We start from the raw sequence: 21032 nt of genomic DNA on the forward strand, positions 1-21032 counted from the left end.
AACTAATAAAAGTAATCTAAACGGTCCATGATACTCTTAATGACAATAATAAGCAAAACTTAAAATACGAGATTAATTAGACCAGTGGGCCACGATCATGAGAACCGATGGTGGGCTTTACATGGCTATCGGGTCCACTCCAACGAACCAAAATGCAGTCCTCTAACTAGGAGGCCCTCTCTGGACGTCATCATCAATCCAGATCGATGGTGGAGCCCTCCTCCTTGCATACGTGCGTACGGAGGCATGTGTGCGCGCGTGATGTCCCCATCACAGTTCCTCCCTAGATAATTTTAATAGAGTTCAATGCAATATAGGTGACTAGTAGAATGTGTTGCGATAAATTCACATGGCGGCACTATAACTATGAGTATAATTTGAACTGTGGTGCTCACCATCCATCAATGCAGCATTAAATGTGTATTTAGCAAAATGTATAGCTTACCAAGCAGATGTGATTTTGAAAAGAATAAAAAAAGGGCTATAGAGTTGGCACTTAGTTTTCTACTTTGAAGGATCCTTCTTTGAGCAATTTGAGGCTAAGGGTATTTAAAAAAGCCCTCGAGTATTGCCGCGTTGCATTCCTCCAATCTGTACCAGCTTTCATCATTGAAGCGAATTCCGGGTAGCTGATACGACCGTCCTATGGAGAAGAAAAGAAGAACAAAATCAGTGGCGGAAATTGAGTTGGAAGGGTCGAAATTTTGATACTGATTGACAGAGTACCCTAAAAAAATTACTGGATTTGCAGGGTGGTATGAAATTTGAGCTATAAATCTTGTGGGGTCCACGTGAAAACTTGCCCTGACCCAAAAATAGGCCAGTTCACTGTTGTATCAGCCACATGAATCTTTCAGTTTTTTTCAAAATTCCATTTTTAAGTACATATGGCCCACCTAGTGAACCCAGGCTGATTTATTTTTTATTTTTTATTTATTTATTATTATTATTATTATTTTATCGAAGCACATCATGGGGCTGATAAGACAGCTTGTCTTGCAGATTTGTGACATTGCCATATGAGGCAAGCATGCCCAGTCAATACCCATAGCAGGCTCTCCCAGGCTCTCTTTTAGTTCCTTTCTTCCCTTTTCTTGGCATCTTCTTATTTATTTTCTAAATTTCCAATTTCAATTAAAAATAGATGTTTAATTATCAGCATTATGTGAAGCCGATAAATTAGAATGCAACATGTCAGTAGAAACCCACTGTGTTTCATTCAAATGCTATTATGATGTGTTTTAGGCTGATATTATTTCAAAGAAAATGCCTGGATATGATTAGTTGATTGGCTCTCACCTTGTCAGTATCGACATGGCAGATGATATCTGCAATCACCTTCTCATTATCAGGACCCAGGTCGTCCTCTAACAATGCTTCTCTCAGCTCCTCCAACTCAATAAATCCACTCTGGTTCTTGTCAAAGTACTTGAAAGCTTGGCATAGATGGTTGTCACTGCCAATCCTTTTCAAGTGAACGGAAACAGTTACAAACTCCTCACAGTCCAAAGTGCCATTACCGTCTGCGTCAGCCTGCCAAGATAACAACAGAGAGCTTGCTGAGAATGAAAATGGAGAATTGGAAACAGTGCAGTTTTAGTAAATTTCATGAAAAACAATGAAGTGGAATATGTAATTTACAAGGGCATTTTGTTCACTTAAAGGGGAATATTGCTTGCTTAATTTTCTCGATGAAAGCAATCAATGAAGGTGAATGACTGAGTAGAGTCGGATCTATTGTTACTCCCACGCAACCTAAATTGCAACCTATGAGTGAGAATCTGGGATATCTATCTCCCTACAACCAAGTGAGCACAAACAGAAAAGGAGTGAGTGGACCAACTTTTTGGTGGATTGGTTAAGATAATTGATGAACAAGGGCAGAGCTGTGGTTGGAAGTGTCTATAAGATGAAGATGGTGACCCTTCATGTTGACCCTTCAAGGTGGGTATGCTTATTTTCTAGTCAAAGAGTTTTGCTAGATGGTCAAGGGAGCTTGTCTATAGGGGTTTCCTGCCGTAGTTGGAAAGCAGATTGGTCATGACAGATTAGTGCCAGTCCTCTAATTGGAGGATATCCAAATTCCAATAAATGGGCACAGTTGCTGAACATGGCAAGGATCGGGCACTGTAGATCATTCAAGTTCTCAGACTTTTCATAACAATCTCACAAGTTAGGTTTGTAGCCAGTCAGCACAATTTGCTCTTAAATTGTAAACAGCTAAGAGGCCTAGAGTTTCAAAAGCCTAGTCAATCTAGAGTTGAAGTCTCATGGAAGAGAGATCCCTTATCCATTCCCATGTTGAGTATCTAAGGTGGATACAATGGATTTTTGAGGGATCTGAGTATCGTAACTTTGTATGGAGGCACATCAGGCTCTAGAGTGGTCTAGTTTGTTGGGAGAAGGTTATCTGATTATTACCTCAAACTCTTACCTGATTCTTTTGATATAAAATTAGCAAGGATCCTATAAATTGGCCTGATAGGAAAGAGATGTATAAAAAGGCTATATTATGCTTTGTTTTTCTTGATGTAGACTATCGATTGCCAGCCCCAAGTAGTTACAAGACAATCAAGGGGTAATCCTTTCCCTGAGATTTATGACCTTCTTGGCATCCCTCCCGATTTATCTCCTGTCTTTATTCAAAATTCCCGTGGAGGTGGCTTCGAAGATTAACTGCATTCAAAGGGATTTCTTATGGGAGGGATGCCAAGAAGGTCATAAATCTCAGCTGGTCTGATGGAAGGAAGTGCAGAAACCTGTCGAGTTTAGGGGTCTCAAGATCGGCAATATCAAGGAAAAGAATTGGGCTTTACTTTGCAAAAGGTGGTGGAGATTTCAGGAGGAACCAGATGTGTTGAGGAAAGTACAGGGAATCACATGGCAGATGTCTTGCAGGGATGGGGGATAGTTGGAATAGGTCAGCAATCTGGAAAGATGTGATCAAAGCTGGAAGGCAGACTAGAGATGTGGACGGATGCACAACATGAAGAATGGGTGTGGAAATTGGTTGCGGCATTCGATTCTTGGCTGGCAAAGGCAATAAGATTAGATTTTGGACAGATGCATGGCTAGATGAAAGCTCTGCTGGCAGTGTCATATAAGCTCATGTTCATGATTGTGACGAACAAGGAAGAATTTGTTAGTAGTTGCTATGAATTCTTGGGAAATACTGTTGTATGGGACATTAGAATGAGAAGAAATCTGGACAATGAGGCGGCTGTCCAATATGAGTTGCTTTTGAAAATAACTCTCAGCCGTGTGAATCGACAGACCTGAGGAAGACAGGAGGTTTGGAAATGGTCTCCGGATGGGCTATTTTCAGCAAAATCCATGTTAACAAATCATCCTATAGAATAAATTAACCATGAATCCAGACTTTTCCTTATTCCATTTCAATGCTCCTTGACACTCGGATTAGGAGTAATGCCTTGGAGCTGCTTTGGTAGACCAATGAGTTCATCTTCTTCCCCGTCCAATGGGTTTCTCCCACATGGGGGAAACCACGCCAGCTCATTACCAAATATTGAGAAGCACTGAAATGTTTGCTTCCGGGGATAATCTAGCTAGCCTCGGAAACTCCTCATGGATTGGCCTCTCAACCAACCAAACATCCTTCAAAAACTAAATCCTCCTCCTACCATCTCTAAAAGAGAATCCTGTCCCCTCTTTAAACCTGCTCCCTAGCCTAAATATCGACTTCCATAACGTTGAGGCCCTGTAGAGAAATGAGTCTTTCATCCGCCACTCTCCTCCTTAACATTGTATTCCAGAACTATCACCTCTCCATAGCCAATTCTCTTCCATACCAAACCTCCATAACCATTTACCTAGCAATGCTTCATTCATAGACTCCAACTTCTTTATGCCAGCACCCCCTTCTCTACACGGTTTGCAAACCACCTCTCACTTCAACAGATGGAACTAATGGGTCTCTTTTGCACCCTGCCAAAGGAAATCGTGCCTTAGCTTTTCCAACCTATCCAAAACTTCTTTCGGGCATCTAAAAAGGGACATGAAGTAAACTGGGAGATTCGATAATGCGGCTTTGATACTTGTCAATCTGCCTTCCAAGGAGAGGCATTGACTTTCCAACTTCCTCTCAACTCTTTTAATAGACTTGTCTCACAAATTCTTCGCAAGCTTGCCGATGAATAGAGGAAGCCCCAAGTACGTCGAAGGAAATGACCTTGCCCTACATCCAAACACCCCGCAAGCTTCTCCAGTTCCTCATTTGAGATCCCAATACCCTATATCTCACTTTTGAAAATGTTAACCTTCAAATCCAACACCACTTTGAAGCACCTTATAATCTTCCTCGGATTGTCCGCCTTGAGCTCTTCCACGACACAACATAAGATGGCATCATTGGCAAATTGGAGATGGGAGACTTGGGACGCTGTTTTATCCACTTTAAACCCACTTATAAGGCCCGCCTTCAACCCTTTGTCCAATATCTTACCTAAAGGTTCTGTTACCACCACGAACAGAAAGGGGGAAAGTGGGACCCCTTGTTGGAGGATCTCCACCTGAAACTGGAGGTTAGAAAACCTGCCACTTCGGGCGAACCGGCATTCAAAGGAATACATTGGATGTTAAGAAGAAGGAAATGGCCAACAAGAAGCGGAGGCTGTGATAGAGAGAATAGGAATCAGTAGCAGTAGCTGCAAAGGAAAAAGATATAGAACTTGAGAAAGTTAAGGAACAGGGTCAAAGATAATATGAGAAGGCATTGACAACGAAAAAATGTATAAGGAAAAGGGAGAAGGGGGAGGGAAGAGGGAGAGAAGGGTCCCCTTTAAGCCTTGAAGAAGCCTTTTGGAGATACGTTAACCAATATTGAGAACCTAGCAGACCTAATGCAGTCTCGAACCCACTTTCTCCATCTTTTGCCACATCCCATCCAGTCCAACGTATAGTCCAGGAAATGCATTCCTACCCACTTCCTCTTGTGTTTTCTGTTGGTGTGAATAAAATTCAGTCATCATTTAACAAAAAAAAAAAAAAAAAATGCTTGTGGGATACAGTAGCCTTACAGATGTTAAGGAACAAGAGGACACTTCCTATATGCCTTTCTCCCTTCTAAGGATTCTACAGGAAATGGAATGAGTCTGGTATTTCCTCTATAAAGTCATTTTTCAAAGTGGTATTTGAGGGATTGAACATTTCCAGTTTGGGAATCCGTTAAGCCCTCCAGAGTTGTTGCTTTTGTATTTACAGCATCGGTGGATAAAAGTCCGACCTTGGATCATTTTAAAAATAGGGGGATCAACCTCCCTAACCAGGGCAAAAGGGAAGATGAGACTGTTCACCATCTTTTCTTCATTAGTCAGTGCTTAGATCGATGTGAAATGTTTCTTAAATCTTTTCTGGCAGCATGTTCTTTCAAGGAGAAGCTTGGCTATGTATTTAAAAATTTAGGGAAGGGGCCATTGAAAGAAAAGGAAAAGGAGTTGTGGTGGTTGCTTCCCTGTTCATTGTGTTGAAAATTTTGGAAGGAGAGGCTATAGTCGTATTTCATAAGATAATTTCTGGATTGAAGTTGCAAGAAAAACCAAAAGTAATATGGAGAGCTTTGCTAAGCCTACACATGTGCAATAGAGCTCATTTACATGCCACATGTGCCGGCATGGCAAGATAAGTCCGAGATCCAATCCATCCATGAGAAAGGCACTGCTATATTGGTGCCCTAGCCCAAGAATCAAGTTGATCCACTGATCAGGTGGGCTACAGTTTGCAAAAAAAAAAAAAAAAAAATTATGGGTCTGAAAAACTTGGCTGAAGTCTTCTGGAAATCGGATTGTATAATTACTCAGTACACTTTTATCATACTGAGTAAACTCTGTTGGGCCCACCATGAATTTATGTGGTTTATCCATGCCGGCCATCTGTTTTTCCAGCTCATTTTAGGGGTTGAGCCCAAAATTGAAGCATATCCAAAGCTCAAGTGGACCACACCACAGGAAATAGTGGGAATAATGATTTCCACCATTAAAACCATGCTGGTGCCCTCAATGATGTTTATTCGTCAGGAGGAACCAGATGTGTTGAGGAAAGTACAGGGAATCACATGGCAGATGTCTTGCAGGGATGGGGGATAGTTGGAATAGGTCAGCAATCTGGAAAGATGTGATCAAAGCTGGAAGGCAGACTAGAGATGTGGACGGATGCACAACATGAAGAATGGGTGTGGAAATTGGTTGCGGCATTCGATTCTTGGCTGGCAAAGGCAATAAGATTAGATTTTGGACAGATGCATGGCTAGATGAAAGCTCTGCTGGCAGTGTCATATAAGCTCATGTTCATGATTGTGACGAACAAGGAAGAATTTGTTAGTAGTTGCTATGAATTCTTGGGAAATACTGTTGTATGGGACATTAGAATGAGAAGAAATCTGGACAATGAGGCGGCTGTCCAATATGAGTTGCTTTTGAAAATAACTCTCAGCCGTGTGAATCGACAGACCTGAGGAAGACAGGAGGTTTGGAAATGGTCTCCGGATGGGCTATTTTCAGCAAAATCCATGTTAACAAATCATCCTATAGAATAAATTAACCATGAATCCAGACTTTTCCTTATTCCATTTCAATGCTCCTTGACACTCGGATTAGGAGTAATGCCTTGGAGCTGCTTTGCTAGACCAATGAGTTCATCTTCTTCCCCTTCCAATGGGTTTCTCCCACATGGGGGAAACCACACCAGCTCATTACCAAAGATTGAGAAGCACTGAAATGTTTGCTTCTGGGGATAATCTAGCTAGCCTCGGAAACTCCTCATGGATTGGCCTCTCAACCAACCAAACATCCTCCAAAAACTAAATCCTCCTCCTACCATCTCTAAAAGAGAATCCTGTCCCCTCTTTAAACCTGCTCCCTAGCCTAAATATCGACTTCCATAACATTGAGGCCCTGTAGAGAAATGAGTCTTTCATCCGCCACTCTCCTCCTTAACATTGTATTCCAGAACTATCACCTCTCCATAGCCAATTCTCTTCCATACCAAACCTCCATAACCATTTACCTAGCAATGCTTCATTCATAGACTCCAACTTCTTTATGCCAGCATCCCCTTCTGTACACAGTTTGCAAACCACCTCTCACTTCAACAGATGGAACTAATGAGTCCCTTTTGCACCCTGCCAAAGGAAATCGTGCCTTAGCTTTTCCAACCTATCCAACACTTCTTTCGGGCATCTAAAAAGGGACATGAAGTAAACTGGGAGATTCGATAATGCGGCTTTGATACTTGTCAATCTGCCTTCCAAGGAGAGGCATTGACTTTCCAACTTCCTCTTAACTCTTTTAATAGACTTGTCTCACAAATTCTTCGCAAGCTTGCCGATGAATAGAGGAAGCCCCAAGTACGTCGAAGGAAATGACCTTGCCCTACATCCAAACACCCCGCAAGCTTCTCCAGTTCCTCATTTGAGATCCCAATACCCTATATCTCACTTTTGAAAATGTTAACCTTCAAATCCAACACCACTTTGAAGCACCTTATAATCTTCCTCGGATTGTCCGCCTTGAGCTCTTCCACGACACAACATAAGATGGCATCATTGGCAAATTGGAGATGGGAGACTTGGGATGCTGTTTTATCCACTTTAAACCCACTTATAAGGCCCACCTTCAACCCTTTGTCCAATATCGTACCTAAAGGTTCTGTTACCACCACGAACAGAAAGGGGGAAAGTGGGACCCCTTGTTGGAGGATCTCCACCTGAAACTGGAGGTTGGAAAACCTGCCACTTCGGGCGAACCGGCATTCAAAGGAATACATTGGATGTTAAGAAGAAGGAAACGGCCAACAAGAAGCGGAGGCTGTGATAGAGAGAATAGGAATCAGTAGCAGTAGCTGCAAAGGAAAAAGATATAGAACTTGAGAAAGTTAAGGAACAGGGTCAAAGATAATATGAGAAGGCATTGACAACGAAAAAATGGATAAGGAAAAGGGAGAAGGGGGGAGGGAAGAGGGAGAGAAGGGTCCCCTTTAAGCCTTGAAGAAGCCTTTTGGAGATACGTTAACCAATATTGAGAACCTAGCAGACCTAATGCAGTCTCGAACCCACTTTCTCCATCTTTTGCCGCATCCCATCCAGTCCAACGTATAGTCCAGGAAATGCATTCCTAGTTTCCTACCCACTTCCTCTTGTGTTTTCTGTTGGTGTGAATAAAATTCAGTCATCATTAAAAAAAAAAAAAAAAAAAAAAGCTTGTGGGATATAGTAGCCTTACAGATGTTAAGGAACAAGAGGACACTTCCTATATGCCTTTCTCCCTTCTAAGGATTCTACAGGAAATGGAATGAGTCTGGTATTTCCTCTATAAAGTCATTTTTCAAAGTGGTATTTGAGGGATTGAACATTTCCAGTTTGGGAATCCGTTAAGCCCTCCAGAGTTGTTGCTTTTGTATTTACAGCATCGGTGGATAAAAGTCCGACCTTGGATCATTTTAAAAATAGGGGGATCAACCTCCCTAACCAGGGCAAAAGGGAAGATGAGACTGTTCACCATCTTTTCTTCATTAGTCAGTGCTTAGATCGACGTGAAATGTTTCTTAAATCTTTTCTGGCAGCATGTTCTTTCAAGGAGAAGCTTGGCTATGTATTTAAAAATTTAGGGAAGGGGCCATTGAAAGAAAAGGAAAAGGAGTTGTGGTGGTTGCTTCCCTGTTCATTGTGTTGAAAATTTTGGAAGGAGAGGCTATAGTCGTATTTCATAAGATAATTTCTGGATTGAAGTTGCAAGAAAAACCAAAAGTAATATGGAGAGCTTTGCTAAGCCTACACATGTGCAATAGAGCTCATTTACATGCCACATGTGCCGGCATGGCAAGATAAGTCCGAGATCCAATCCATCCATGAGAAAGGCACTGCTATATTGGTGCCCTAGCCCAAGAATCAAGTTGATCCACTGATCAGGTGGGCTACAGTTTGCAAAAAAAAAAATGTATGGGTCTGAAAAACTTGGCTGAAGTCTTCTGAAAATCGGATTGTATAATTACTCAGTACACTTTTATCATACTGAGTAAACTCTGTTGGGCCCACCATGAATTTATGTGGTTTATCCATGCCGGCCATCTGTTTTTCCAGCTCATTTTAGGGGTTGAGCCCAAAATTGAAGCATATCCAAAGCTCAAGTGGACCACACCACAGGAAATAGTGGGAATAATGATTTCCACCATTGAAACCATGCTGGTGCCCTCAATGATGTTTATTCGTCATCCAACCTGTTCATAAGATCACACTCACATGGATGAAGGGAAAATAAAAATATCAGCATGATACAAAACTTCTGTGGCTCCAAGAAATTTTCAATGGTAGACATTCAATTCACACTGTTTCTGTGGTATGGTCCACCTGAGCTTTGGATATGCTTCATTCATGGGCTCAAGCCCTAAAATTATCTGGTAAAATGGATGGTTGGAATGGATAAAATACATAAATCACGGTGGGCCCCATAGAGTTTACTTTACTCAGTAGGCAATCAACTTCCAATTTTCTGACCCATCCACCCATTTCCAATATTGGGCCCACATGCTGAGTGGACCAGATTTATTTTTGGGAAATATTCTTCATTGGAGTTTTGGCAGGGCTGGAGACTTTTTGTGCAAAGAAACCAGAGTTTATCCTGGGAAGTGTTCATGTGGCTGAGGCACTTTTAAGAGAGGCCTTCCACATCTTCAGCCAGAAGTTTACTTGGGAGGTCATCATAGAAGAAGACTTAACTACATCACTGATTGGGTAGAAGTGTAGGAATCAAGTCAGGGGGTTTAAGGTTTTGCTCTTAATGAAATTATAGATCTTGTCTCCCACTCATTAGATGAACTAGTAGAGAGAGTGTAGTGTGTGTGAGTAATCCAGGGTTCAATCCCTGGTAGTCTTACCTTTCAAAAAGAAAGAAATTAGAGATGTTGGTGACAGTCACGGATGATGGTATAGTATAGACCCTGACTTTACATAGGAACCTAAATGATGAAGAATTGAAAACTTCTCTTGCATGATGGGTCTTATCCATGGCCAGATGATAGCCCTAACTGAGTCAGATGTTTTTACAAGGAAGGCCAATTGATCAGGTAGTTCTACATGATGGCGAGACATCAAAACCAGCCAGCTTCATTTGACTCTATTTCCATCACTTGGAAGCATTAAGAAGTAACACCCCCCTCCTCCTGCGTCTTATGGCTGGTGGGCAAAACAAAGGTTGCTGACAATGGATAATCCTACAAAGAGAGGGATGCATATTTTGAATGGATGCCCCATGTGTGCCAAAAGGATGCGGAATCAATGCACTATTTTCTTCATTAATTGTCCGTGCTTGCAAGCCATTTGGCAGAATATTCTATCCTCTCTAAAGGTAGCATGGGTTATGCTTCTCTCAGCAAGGGAGCTTCTGGGGAGCTGGTATGGAGAAAGAGAAGGATTGACTCTGTGGAGATTGTTCTTGCCTGCAGCTTGGTGGGCTTTATGGTGAGAAGGCAATGACAGGATATTCAGAAATTGTTTGAGCCCTTTGGACATTGTATTCCTTTAAGTGAAGCACATTGTGTTTGACTGGGTCTCCTCTTTTAATTTCTTCTTGGGGAGCATTTGTAGTTTGCTCTTTTGTGTTTGGATGACTCCGTGTCATCCTGTCTGGGTTTTGAATAAAATTTGCATTATTCTTCAAAAAAAATAAATTAAAGACCTTGCCTCTAGCCTAAACATATCATCTACCCTTGTAGATAGAGCGGCAAATTGCTTAGCCACTGCAGTGGCTAAGATAGCGCTGGTAAGGCTCTGTATTGGGAACTCATTCCCCTTCACCCTAGCTTAACAAATTTTATCATTATCTTTTAAAAGAGGAAGATGAAGAGGACATTTCGAAGTGGAAGCAGGTGGTACACCCTAGTTAGAAATTTGCTACTACTAAGCTATACTCAACAGAAACATTCACTGTATTTATGTTTCATGTGGATATCACTTTGCTAATGCTTTATGTTTCCAATCAGTGTCATCCAAGCTATGATTTTTGACACAACAAAAAGAAGCGTTTACCAAAGTCATGGTCAGTGTTCAAAATATCGGTATCGCACAATGTATCGCACCCTTGGGATACGGATACGTATTGGTTATCGCATGGGATATATCGTTTGTATCGCATAGTTTATCGCACTTTTTGGGAAACATGGGGAAACATTAGCAAAATTGTTGAATTTTTTTATGAAACTTTGGGGATTATTTAAAAAGACCTTAATGCACACTTTTAAATCATAAAATATCAAAAAAGAAGTGCACATAATAAATTTCCTTTGTATAAGGTACTAAGTTATGCGTTATCTGATTAAACTAAGGTAAATATATTTAAATATGATGCATACCATTTATAAATGTATAAAGATATGTATGAAAATGAGTCACATCCAAACATCAATTGGAATTCATTTTAACATGTCATTTTAGGGCATGGGCTGAAAAATAAGGCAGATCTAAATCTGAGGTGGACCACAACACAAAAAATAGTGTTCATTGAATGATTACCATTGAACTATTTTGGGCCTATAATTTTTTTTTGGATAAAGCTAATATTTATGTTTTCCCATCCAGGTTTGTCAAACCTCATGGATAGATTGGATGGCAAATAAACATTACGGTGGGCCCTAAAAAGCTTCAATGGTGGACATCATTGCCACCACATTTTCTTGTAGTATGGTACACTTGATCTTTCATCTGTCTCCTTTTTGGGCTCATGCCTTAAAATTACTTACGAAAATGGATGGAGGGTGTCGATTGGCTGGTGTACCATACAAGGTATGGGCATGTGTCGTGCCAAGATGGGACGCAGATTTCCTACTAAATCCTTTCGCAGGAGTGCGGCACACTGTGATGTTTCTGAGAAATCTACTCCATCCATCAGTTTTGTGAGATTATTTTAAGACTTGAAGCAAAAATTGAGCAGGATCCAAGACTCAAGTGGGCCGCACTAAAGAAAAAGGTGGGTAGGGAAATTCCTACAGTTGAAACCTTCCTGGGTCGAGAGTGATGTTTACATTCCATCCATACCATTCATTACGTCATCACTACTGGGATGAATTGAATACCCAAATATTAGACTGATTCAAAACCTATGGCCCCACGAATATTTCAACTGTGGACCTTCAATCCTCACATTTTCAGCCTACTTGAGTCTTGGATCCGGCTCATTTTTGGCTCTATTTTTTAAAATGTGTTCAAAAAACGGATGGACGGAGTGGATTTCTCACAAACATCACGGTGGACCCTACCTAAGTTTTCAGCGCATGAACTTCATGGGAAGCCCAGACGTCCACGAAATCAGACTGCGTACTGAGTCACTCTGCGCTTTTATCGTACTGAGTAAACTCAGTTGGACCCACTGTGAATGTATGTGGTTTATCTACACCGTCCATCCACTTTTACTACTAATTTTAGGGGTTTATACCAAAATTGAAGTAAATCCAAAGCTCAAGTGGACCATTACATAGGAAACTGTGTGGAATAATGATTTCCACCGTTGAAACCTTCCTAGGGTCCAAAGTAATTTTTATTTGTCATCCAACCTGTTCATAAGATGACAAAGACATAGATGAAGAGAAACCACAAACATTAGCTTGATCCAAAACTTCTTTGGCCTCCAAAAAATTTTCAATGGTAGAGGTTCAATCAAATTGTTTCCTATGGTGTGGTCCAGTTGAGATTTTAATTTGCTTCATTTTTGGGATCGAGCCATAAAATTATCTTTTAACATGGATTAGCGGAGTGGATAAAATAAAAAAAATAACAGTGGACCCCACACAGTTTACTCAGTACGCTAGGGGTACTGAGTTACTCAGTACGCAATCCGCTTCCGTAGTACACGTTGTACAAACAGTTCAAAGGAGATCAGAGTTACATGGCCCCCCCAATAATGTATTTATTATATCCACACCGTTCATCCATTTGGAGAGATCATTTTAGATCACGAACCCAAAAATGAGTGACATCCAAACCTCAATTGGACCACACCACAAATAGTAGTGAGGACAATGATTCTCACCGTTATAACATTCGTAGGGTCCACCATAACGTTTGTTTTCCATCCAATCTGTTCATGAGGTCAAAAAGACCTTGATGAATAGGAAAAAAAATATCATACGATCCAAAACTTTTGCGACCCCAAAAGGGTTTCAATGGTGGACGTTCAATATCCCGCTGCTTTTTTCCAGTGTGGTCCACTTGATCCTTGGATCTATCTTATTTTTCAGATAAAGCCTTACGAGGAGCTCGTCAAATGGACGAACGGTTTGTTTATAATATATACCTCATGATGGGACCCACATAACTTGGTGACGTCAACACGTCGATGACATGCGATGCACCAGCCCGTCCGCTTCTTCTACATAAGGGCTTGGGGCCCTTTTTTTTCGAAGCACAGAGGGTTCCGGTGTCCGGAACCCTAAAATCTCTCCCAAATGAGGATTATTTCAACGATTTCGGCGGATTTCGCGGCCAAATCTCTCCCAAATCAGAGGCTTCGATTCAAATGGCCCATCAAACACAGCTTCCGATCAGGCGATCTTCTTTACAGGTACCGAAATCTACCGTTGAAAGTTTTTCTTTTTTCTTTTCTTTTTTTCCTTTTCATTTTTTTCGGATAATGATGCTCCCAGGTGCGATATCGACGATAATATCGGCCGATATCTGAAGTTTTGGATTTTCGATATCTTCCGGGGGTTATCGGAGGAGTTTCGTCTCGCTAGGGCCCGATACCAATAATATCGGCCGATAGTATCGATATTTCGAACACTGGTCATGGTTACCGAAGCTCTTGTTAGGTTCTGAGAAACAAGAGTGAAAGGGAAAGAAGAAAACAGAAGACTTACAACATCCATTAACATCTGAACATCTGGATCAGGAACAGGCTCCCCCATCATCTGCAGGCCCTCTTTGAGTTCTTCAAGAGTCAAGTTACCATTTTTGTTAGTGTCCATCATATGGAACATCTTCTTTATTTCTGCTACTTCCTCCCCAGACAAGTGTTCAGCCACCACCTAAAAAGTAGAAACACAGCAGATTACACAATCTTAAGCTTTCAACATTCAGATAAACAATCAATCTGTGGTGTTCTGGTCACATGTCATGTGGATGGCCCACCATAGGGGGAAAAAAAGTCACATGTATTTAGAAGCTTAATTACTCTTAAAACTCTCTTCTTGAGCTTGTTCATTGCTGAGAACTGCTTCAGCCTCGCTTTGACGGTTTCGCCAAGAGGAGTATCTGGAGCCTTATTCACATTCTGCATCCACGGATGCTCTTCATACATAGAGGAAGACCAAAGTATTAGTTAATATCCCGGCTCAGATGTAAAGGTTCTGTAGACAGTTTGATTCTGATTCTGCTATAGCATATATGACAAATAGAGAGAATAACACAACCAAGATCAGAGGATTGTTATGAAAAGCCTCTGAAACCAAATCTGTGACAAAAGTGGTGGCCACTATTTTCATTTTAAGTGCATCAAGTTGCATATACAGGCTCCATTAACCAATTCCCCTCGTTTTCCTCCACACAGTAAGATGGTATATTAGATGGCTTCCAAAAGTACATGGAAAACATCTTCTCGCTGAATAACAGAACACAAAATTGGAATAAGAATGGCTTCTGGGGTGATGGACAAGAGGAATAATGTGAAAGCGGCTACTTTTGCTTGGTTAGCTGGCAGAAATTGTATATTAACTTTGGACAATTTGCGCAAAAGAGCCATGATTCTCCCCAACACATGCCTTTTATGGTACAAAGATGAAGAATCAGTAAATCACATTTTCATTCACCATGCCTTCTCTAGGGGGGTCTGGAGCATCATTTTGCAATTGCTCAATGCGTTATGGGTAATGCCGGCAATGATTGAAGATTTGTTCAGATCCTAGTGGTCGAAAGGGACCAAGGGTAAGAAGCAGTCTGTTTGGGATTTTTTTTGGTTCTAGCTGTTTTATGGAGCATTTGGGCAGAACTGATCCCCACAATTAGGTGTATCATATAGAAACAAATGACCACTGTTTCAAGGACAAAAGTAGCTCTATTTCTGGGGTTTCTGGTAGAGTCATGTCTTTCATGAGGGATTGGATGTCTTGACGTTTGGTTGGGTTCAAGATGTCTCCCGCCTGTTGTATTTTCTCGCTTTTTTGGTTTGTTCTGTTTCCTTTTCCTTCGGACTTTAATAAATTTCAGTATCCTTCAAAAAAAAAAAAAAAAAACACGTGAAAGCATCTTTCTTCGATAAAAAAGAACTCGGTCAGGACAGCAACTAACAAATCACCAAGTGTTAATCAAGCCAAAAACTAGTATGGATTCTAGCATTATATTATTGAACCTCAAAGGGATAAATGTTATTCGGGACAAGTAACAATTGAAAGCCTAATTTGCAAAACTTAGCTTGTTAGGGTTCTCCACCTGATCTCATTAGAAAACAGCTGCAAACATTCAGTCTCATCCAATGGCCCATTTGACATTCACTTGTACGCGCAGCAGTGGAAAGGAGAACATACCTAGAACTTCTTGAGCTGTCAATCTGCTGTAGGGGTTTGGATCAAGCATAGACTTCACAAGGTCTTTTGCATTTTCAGAAATCTTTGGCCAGGGTTCCCTTTCAAAATCAATATCTGATTGGTCTGACTCAACAATTGCTTGTGCAATTTCCTCTTCACTTTCTGCACTAATTATACAAAAGTCTCCACATCAGAAATCGCTACAAAGAATCCATTTAACACAGTTTGAATTTGAATGACTAGGTCCATCAAACATTGCTCCTAATAACGAAATAAGCTAAAGCACCTCTGACTAGACACACATTTGGTTTCTAAGCAAGACCAGCATCCACGTTTGAGGTCTTTAATGCATCAATCTTCTCAGTGCATGTTTATGACAAAAATAAAAAGTTCTGATACAGTGCAAGAACACAAAAAACTTGCCTGCCCAAAAAGGCGGTACTCCACACAGCAAAATGTAAAGAATAACTCCTGCACTCCATACATCTATTTCTGGGCCATAATTCCGTCTCAAGATCTCTGGAGCCATGTAATATGGACTCCCGACGATTTCACTAAATCTTTCACCTACAGCAATGTACAAATCCTAAGCCATATAAAAATGTTATGGAAACAATAATGCATTTAATAATTAATACACAGAACAAAGAAAAATATGGTTCTTAGATATCTAGTAGCCCAGCAACTCGGAGGTTTACCGGGCTTGAAGAACATGGATAGACCAAAATCAATTGTCTTCAGGGGTGAAGTTTCCGATTTGTCTGCAAATAAGAAATTCTCAGGCTTTAAATCCCGGTGCATCACGCCATGCTTATGGCAGAGCTGCAAACCAATATAAAAATGTTTAATTGAATTAAAAAGAAACATTATCCGTGACATCATTAATCAAACTGAAAAACAGCAAGAAATTTCAATGTGCAAGAGTGATTCTCATCCAACAACCATTTGTACGTCCAACTAGTTGGTGTGTGGGGCCCACCATGGTGTTTGTGTCATATCTCACCTGTCCGACAAGGTTGTCCCATCATGAAAATTGGATTCCTCAAAAATTAGGTCGATCCAACCATGAATTGGGATGCCCCACATGAATGTGGAGTTTTTTGAGGAATCCCACTTTCATGGTTGCATCAACCTGATTTTTTAGTAAGAAGTTTAACATTTTAAATCAACTCAGACTATGCTAAATTATAGTGCAAATCCTTAAGGTTGTGAAGATGTGGATATAAGATTTTCCATGATATGGCTGATGTGGAACACCAAAACCCAAATGAAACAAAGGAAATAAAATAAAATCTAACCAGTTATTCTTTATTCAAAATCACTATCCCACTGTGTATGGAACATCCCATGTCTTTGAAGAAGATGCCCTTCTAAACTAATTCAAATTCCACTATCCCAATCAACTAGAAGATCTCTCAAAACCAGTAACCTCAAGACCATGAAAACTCTTTGAAACTTCAGGTAATTTCACTGCTAGAGTTAAAACTCCTTATTTTGGATAAATATTTATAAAGTCTAATTTCTAATCAACTTCCAAGTAATGTGTGGAATAGGCTATAAACAAGAACATCAATGCTTAAGAAAAAATAAAAATAAAAAGAATTCTTCCCAGTTCTATTGAACATGCGCTATTTATTTCTGAATTAAAAAGGTTGTCTTGGTCTGACCAGAGTTCCTTTCAGGCTCTAAACAGGTGCTGCTTCCACTTTGAACCATGCTTTGGACTTGCACCCTTGCTCCCACTTCCTAGCTGTTTATACTTGCTAGAGAGGGAGGGAGGGAGGGAGGCGACATGAAGCAGGGGCAGGTGCAGAAGCGGCTTCGACAATGATAAGAAAACAAAAAAGAAGAAGTTAAAAATAAGTTGTTTTAGGATATCATGTGTCTAGGAATGGAATATTCTTAAGTAGGAGCCTTGTATGTGGTAGAATTTTCATTTTATTATAACAAAGATTAGCTTACCCTTCAAAACAGAAACAAAAATAATAACAACAAGATTAATTGGCAAATTCTTTAACTGATACTTGGGTTATAGTTAGGCAATGTTTCAAACCCCAGACCGGACCTCGATCTATTCCAACCAGTCAGACCCACTCTGGCCCATTTGTCCTCGAAATCCACTTAATCTAAAATAGCAAAAAAAAAAAAAAAAAAAAGGATTTAAGAAGCAATCTTGTGTGTTTGATTTTCAAGTCCAAGTTATGGGGTTTGAGTTTCAATTGATTTGGTTGCATTTTTCACAAAAAAAAACAGTCATCAGTTAAATTGGCAGGGTTTCGTAGTGACCTAGCCCATTTAAGTGGCCCAGATTTTATGGTGACCCACCTGTTTCCGTGGGCTGTTTCAGGTCCAAAGAATCGCACCATCCAGTCCCATCCAGACTTCAGCTGAGGCAGGGCAATTGTGAAACCTAGGCAAGATTTTTTATTTTTCTTTTGAATGCTTTGTAAATCAATTTCCTTTCTATCAGTGAATTATGGAATTTATGGTTAAAAGATACTGATAAGTCTCTAGAAGACAAAAAATTTTAAAATTGTAACAGGGAAAAATGTTACCATTAAAATGAAGGAGAAAAAAAAAAACTCTGAACCCTATATGCTGAGATTCACCTGGACGACCTCTACCACCGTCCTCACAATGACCGCAGCAGCCCGCTCTGTGTAATGTCCCCGTGCGACAATCCGGTCGAAGAGCTCCCCACCCTCGCATACCTCCATCACGAGGTGGACGGCCTCCTTGTCCTCATAGGTATCCTTTAATCGAACAATGTTGGGGTGCTCTGGCAAGTGCCGCATGATCTCAACCTCCCGCCTCACATCCTCAATGTCGACCGCCGTCCGGAGCTTCTCCTTGGAGATCGATTTGCAGGCTAGGGTTTCTCCTGTTTCGATGTCCGTGCATTGGCGTGTGATCCCAAACTCCCCCCGCCCGAGCTCCTCTCCGAGGCGGTATCGCTGGAAGATACTGGTCCCATTGAGGTCTTTCAGGACCGAGGCCCTGGTGACCGACGATCCACGGTTCTTGCCTTCAGTGGCAGGAATCTCAGTGAATGATCCGAATTTCCTGGATCCCCTGGAGAGAGAGCCGATGTTTTCAGGCGCCGGAAAGCAATTCCCCATGGGAGAAGAGAGAGGGAGGGAGGAGAAAACCCTAATTCGCCATGATGTCAGGCACCAGAGGTTTGGAGGAAGGAAAGAGCCGGTTTCAGTTATATCTCCCGCCTTTTTTTAGGAATGTCGTTATCTTCTTACCGTTAGATTCTACGGTTTCGATCCCATCGCCTTAGAAGCTGGATGAATGACACGTGGATGGTGTGTTTCCGAGCTCAGCAAGATTTAAAATGGCGAGATTGAACCGTTGGCTCGCGTCCACCGCTCACGTTAGCCATGTCCACGCGGTTCGAACTAGCTGATGTACGTTTGTGTAAATAAGCCACAGATCACGCATGTGGAGCCCTTCACCTGCACACGTGCCCACATCGTACGCGTGAGGCATCCGAACTATCAATGTGGTGGACCGCACTATCTACATATCGGGGCATAAAAATAAGGAAACGGATTGGCTACTCCCCTGGTGGTCGGTGCTCAGTGGGCCCCACCATGATGTATGTGTTTCATCCATGCCGTCCATCTAGTTTTCTAGATCATTTTAGCTATAAGAGAAAAAAATGAGGTATATACCTGTCTCAAGTGGACCACATTACAGGAAACAATGTTGAATGAACGTCGACAATTGAAAACTTTTTGGGACCCATAAAAGTTTTGGATAAAGTCGATATTTGTTTTTTCCCTTCATCCAGGTATGTATAACTTAATCAACGGATTGGATGTCAAATAAACTGTACAGTGGGCCTTAGGAGGATTTTAATGGCGAATATCCAATCACTATTGTTTTCCTGTGGTGTGGTCCACCTGAGATTTATAACCCTCTCATTTTTTTCATTAAGCCTAAAATTATCTGTAAAAATGGGTGAACGGCATAGATGAAACACATACATCATGGTGGGGCCCACGGAGCACCGACCACCAGCCACGGGGCTAGTGGCAGGGGGAGTAGCCAATCTGTTTCCTAAAAATAAGGCCGTTTCACTCCTAAGGTGGGCCACACTGTACAATATAAATAAGTGGCAAGAAAAGGATTTTTTTAATCCATTCGTGAAAATTGGCCCTGTTGTATCATATTTCTTTCCTATCCTAAAATAGTCAATCAGGAAAGTACACGTGTTGTAGCATGGGAAATATAAATGTAAAAGATTTGTAAAAGTATTTGGAGTATTGTTTTACAAAAGTAGAGCTGATTCTAGCTGGACAACTGTAGAGAGTAGAGAAACGATTAAAATAATACAAAGGGACGGACGGATTAGAAAGACCGACGATTCAGCTATCATGACAGTCTAGATACGTATATAAATATTCGTGCGGGTGAGTCTCTCATCTAAGCTCAACTCGGCTCCACCTCAATGGCTTAGGGAAGCTGCTTTGTCGATTATTTGCCATGTTTCCCACGTTGCGTTGCTGGCTAATTCGGTTTTTCTCGTAACAATTGCGTGGCTATGAGTTCAACATTTATGAGCTCGGGAAGTAAGGGATTAAATTGATTTACAAACGTGGGAGATTAGAATGTCAAATTGTGAGTAAATAGCTAGGTTTGTCTCTCTTTTTCGATTTTGTTACCTGGTGATAATGGCAGGAATTGTAAAGGACGACTCCTATCATGGGAATCAAAAAGGGCATAATGGTAGTTTCATTGTACAAGGGGTCATGCATTGAGTGGCGAGCGCCATTTCTTCTTCCAAACGACTCACGGGCGGATATTTGTCTCTACCATGTGGTGGAGCTCATGGATCGAGGCATCTCCTAATGCCCTCATAAGTTTTGCTAGCATTAAATGCATTACTCCTTGAATACTTATAAATAGAGGCTTTCCTCTCACTGTGCATCCACCAAGTCTAGTGAAGTCCAAGCTCTACCGATCGGTCTTCTTCTTCATTTGTCCCATGGGTCATTCTCTTGTCTACTTGCACTTGTCCGAAGACTTGATCTTTCCGGTATGCCTCCTTTACATCTTCCCCCTCCTCTTTTCTTTCATCGTCGATTTTCTTTCTGCAAGTATGTCTTTGGGGAGATCTCAAAGGGAGCTTTTGTTTTGAGAGCCTTCCATGGGGAGTTTATGCATGATAGCACAAACTCTCGATTGGTTGCATCTTCAAGGGAAACTTTGCCGATGATGGCAGGTCTCTTTGTCTTAAGCGGATGCAAGGTCAAAGGCAACTTCCTTGTCTTCTCATGGGGCCGCCCTATCGGCCAACATTTTTCCTGACTGTGGCAGAAGGACCTATAGTCCATCTGATCAGAGTTCGGGATCCCAGACTTGGTGGGGCTATGGCTTCCTCGAGCTGGGGAACTTCTAGGTCATCCTCCCACGAGGAAAGTGGTCCTGTATCCAATCTTCTTTTCTTGCGGCCTGTGGCTGCCTTTCCATCAACTGGTGTGAGAGGTGTTACACCACTTAAG

General features: G+C 41.3%; 1 protein-coding gene across 1 annotated transcript; it reads right to left on the reverse strand.

Annotated features, from left to right (window-relative positions):
• Window positions 1–373: 373 nt before the first annotated feature.
• Window positions 374–18739, reverse strand: LOC131246362 (calcium-dependent protein kinase 8-like). The gene is made up of 8 exons (XM_058246413.1): window positions 18129–18739; window positions 16218–16341; window positions 15943–16086; window positions 15520–15681; window positions 14172–14287; window positions 13858–14025; window positions 1300–1533; window positions 374–643 (listed from the first exon to the last, which is right to left on the reverse strand). Exons 1-8 carry the CDS (start codon window positions 18636–18638, stop codon window positions 497–499), a joined length of 1605 nt encoding a protein of 534 aa, XP_058102396.1. The 5' UTR covers window positions 18639–18739; the 3' UTR covers window positions 374–496.
• Window positions 18740–21032: the final 2293 nt, after the last annotated feature.

This window comes from Magnolia sinica, chromosome 5, assembly GCF_029962835.1.
Source record: "Magnolia sinica isolate HGM2019 chromosome 5, MsV1, whole genome shotgun sequence".
Lineage (NCBI taxonomy): Eukaryota > Viridiplantae > Streptophyta > Magnoliopsida > Magnoliales > Magnoliaceae > Magnolia > Magnolia sinica.

What these genes read in the sequence shown, in the direction of transcription:
- LOC131246362 (XM_058246413.1), bottom strand. Translation starts at nt 18,638, where the DNA reads ATGGGGAATTGCTTTCCGGCGCCTGAAAACATCGGCTCTCTCTCCAGG. An exon ending in ATCCATGTTCTTCAAGCCCG is followed by an intron (nt 16,087 to 16,217) that starts GTAAACCTCCGA and finishes ACATTGCTGTAG; the next exon opens with GTGAAAGATTTAGTGAAATC. An exon ending in GCCATGTCGATACTGACAAG is followed by an intron (nt 644 to 1,299) that starts GTGAGAGCCAAT and finishes TCTTCTCCATAG; the next exon opens with GACGGTCGTATCAGCTACCC.